We start from the raw sequence: 3,005 nt of genomic DNA on the forward strand, positions 1-3,005 counted from the left end.
TGAGCCGAGATCGTGCCATTGCACTCCTGCCTATGTGACAGAGCAAGACTCTGTGTCAAAAAAAAATTTTTACCAGATCTGGTTTTTGAAATTCTTTCTCCGTATTAAACACCAAAACCTAATATGTAGTTACTTTGTGTTCAACAACAACAGTATGTTTTAAAGCAAGTATGTCTTTATTTGTAAGCATATTACTGAAATGTAATCAAATGAACAGAAGTGGATAAACGTTGAGTCACTTGGCTGAGACCATACACATCTTCTGTACTGCTCGTATTAGGAATGTAATATCTGTAAGTCTAAATTCATTTGAAAGGTGAACTTAAATGCATATCGCCAAGGCTTAAGATGCAAAATTGAATGTGTCTTTTTTAAAAAATGCAACCTTGTGTTGCACTTGGAAATAAGTGATTTAGAAAGAAACAGATGGAGCAGAGACCCCTCCTGACCTTGGAGGCTCGGATAAAGCTGTGGGGAGGCAGCCTCACAGTCCAGCCATGCTAGTCCGCCTGCGTCAGAACTCTCAAGCTCTCCCCAAGACTTTCGGGATCAGCCGCTGTTCATCGACCAAGTGCTTATAAAATGGAAACTGGGACAAGGGAAACGTTAAATTTCCTCCGTGCCACCAGGCAGATGAGAAATATAGAAATAAAGGAAAGGGAAAATGAAGACATGACAAAGTTGATGAAAAGGAAACGAGTGATTTATAGCTGATGGGCAATCACATGCCCCTTTCGCCCTGTGTTGGGTGTGCTGTTGCCTCGATGGTGTGTCTGCCTGCACTGAGAGCATTCCACACGGCTGACTCGATCTCCCTGCCTCTCATACTCTGTGTGAAGCTCCACAAACTGGGTCACATCATCCAGGTGAGGCCACCACCGGTACAGAAACTTCTCGGCAATGGTTCTTAGCCAGGGGGTGACTTTGACTTCGCCCCTGGCCCCCTCTTCAGGAGCTCCCGCAGCTCCTCCTGGGACAGGTAGAGGATGCTTTTCTTTTCACTGGGATCCAGGTTCACGGTGACATTTTTCCTCACAAGCAGAAGGTAACAAATGTCATGCTCTCCCCAAATTCTGTCTGATTTTGCCTTGTGGTGATAGATTGTCATGAACACAATGTCCTCTGGAGAAATCTGACAGAAATTGGTGCAGTGTTAACAACACACATGTAAAACAGAATTTACAGAAAAATAGAGAAAATAAACACATTGTTTTCCTCAAAGAAAATGAACACTTTCTTTTGGTAATTGATAATTTCCAAAACCTCAATTTTAGCCAAGTAAATTTTTGTGGACTCAAGTCTGAATGATAAACTGGCTTTGGTTTCTTGGTTCCAGTAAACCTGTCTGTGTCTTCATTTAAAGAACTAACCCTGTCACACACACATCCTCAACAGAAAATCCCATAGAAACCGGCCAGCACTGTCAGGAGAACATCCGTCCTCTCTTAAAGATGTTCTTGAATGGATGAAGTTAACACATATGCTCACAGGATCCTGGACATTCTTTCTAGTGGACACTTGCATTTCCTCTTTGGTGTGTGGCCGACAGATTCCTGCACAGTCTCAACCCTGCCTGGGACACACAAAAACTCACACTGCCCCATCTACAGCTACATTCACGTTCCCATCCACAGCCCATTCACAGCCCCATCCACAGCCCCATCCTTCATCCTCACGGTGCTTCATGAGGCCAACAGCACAGATCCAGCCTGGACTTTGTTCAGCTTCTGCCCACTGCCAACCTGGACTCCCGTGGACATAGCCGTGACTGGGTGCTGCGTGTACCTGCTCCCCAGGAATTCCCAGCTCTGCTTGCAGATGCCTCTGGGCCGCCCGCCTCACTCCGATGGCATCGTTTTCTTCCAGTTCTGCTGGGTTGTATAATGGGTGGCTACAACGGGAGTCGGTAAAATACCCTGGAAAAAAATGCATGGGAATATCCCTCTTTATTCCTGAAAAGTGAATATATTAAATACAAATGCAGACGCTTCAGGTAAAACCATCATCCGTCATCAGCAGATGACGGCCTGGCAGGGGAGTAGTGGGTTTGTCACGGGCTCTCAGAGCAGCATCCGCCTCCAGCCTCCACGGCTGTGGGCTTGGTGAGGGTCTTCCACATGACCGCCTGGCAGGGCTGGCCCTGACTGCTCCTGCGGCCCTTCCTGCAGATGTGCACACGCATGTCCCGTGGCACTATCCCAGTATGTCTTGGGAGAGGGACTGGTTCCCACTCCGTTTTGTACCCACAGAGGACCTGAGATGCCATGGGATGGCAGGAGGAGGTGGTGGGGCTGCGGGGTGGGTGGCTGCAGTAGCTGGGCTGCACTTGGAAGGTGGTGATGAGTGAGCATGGTTTCATAGGAAGACTCTGCTGGAATACCTTTGACCAAGTTTTCTTACTGAAAGATTCTACCTAATTTACTCAAGTAACAGCAATGGTGCTATGACGGGAGGTCACACTCTCCTCAGTAAATCTCTGCTCCCTGTCGTTCCTCAGACCCTCAGTGCTTCCTTGGGTCACTCTGCAGGAGTTTGTCTAAAGCCGAATCCACTCTTCCAAGTACAAGAGCTGGCACTCCCACCTGCCCCTATGTATCCTGGAGGCAGCTAACACATGAAAGGAAATCTTAGCTCCAGGGGCTTTATTTGCAAACTGTTGACTCTGTGCTACAGTTGAGCCTCTTAACTTTGCAGCTCCTGAATTTTTCTGCAACAAACTGCCTTCAGTTCCATCAAGGAGCCAGTGGGTACAATTTGACCAGCAAACATGGTGGTGGATTTCAGAAAGGGCAGGATCAACCCACTGCGGATCCGAGGAAGAACTAAGGGAGGACAAAACCTCCTCGGACACAGCTGGCCATGCTTAGCCCTTCGCTTTAATGGGTCAGGCAAGGTCTGGTTTTGAAAATTTGAGGACAGTGGCCGGGCGCGGTGGCTCAAGCCTGTAATCCCAGCACTTTGGGAGGCCGAGACGGGCGGATCACGAGGTCAGGAGATCGAGACCA

General features: G+C 48.1%; 1 protein-coding gene across 1 annotated transcript; it reads right to left on the minus strand.

The window, feature by feature from the left end:
- Nucleotides 1-375: 375 nt before the first annotated feature.
- IDI2 (isopentenyl-diphosphate delta isomerase 2) lies at nucleotides 376-1,932 on the minus strand. The gene is given in 3 exon segments (XM_011991566.1): nucleotides 376-943; nucleotides 946-1,132; nucleotides 1,786-1,932. Coding segments are annotated over 3 exon segments (573 nt in total). The 3' UTR covers nucleotides 376-704.
- Nucleotides 1,933-3,005: the final 1,073 nt, after the last annotated feature.

Source organism: Mandrillus leucophaeus, unplaced genomic scaffold (assembly GCF_000951045.1).
Source record: "Mandrillus leucophaeus isolate KB7577 unplaced genomic scaffold, Mleu.le_1.0 Scaffold399, whole genome shotgun sequence".
NCBI lineage: Eukaryota > Metazoa > Chordata > Mammalia > Primates > Cercopithecidae > Mandrillus > Mandrillus leucophaeus.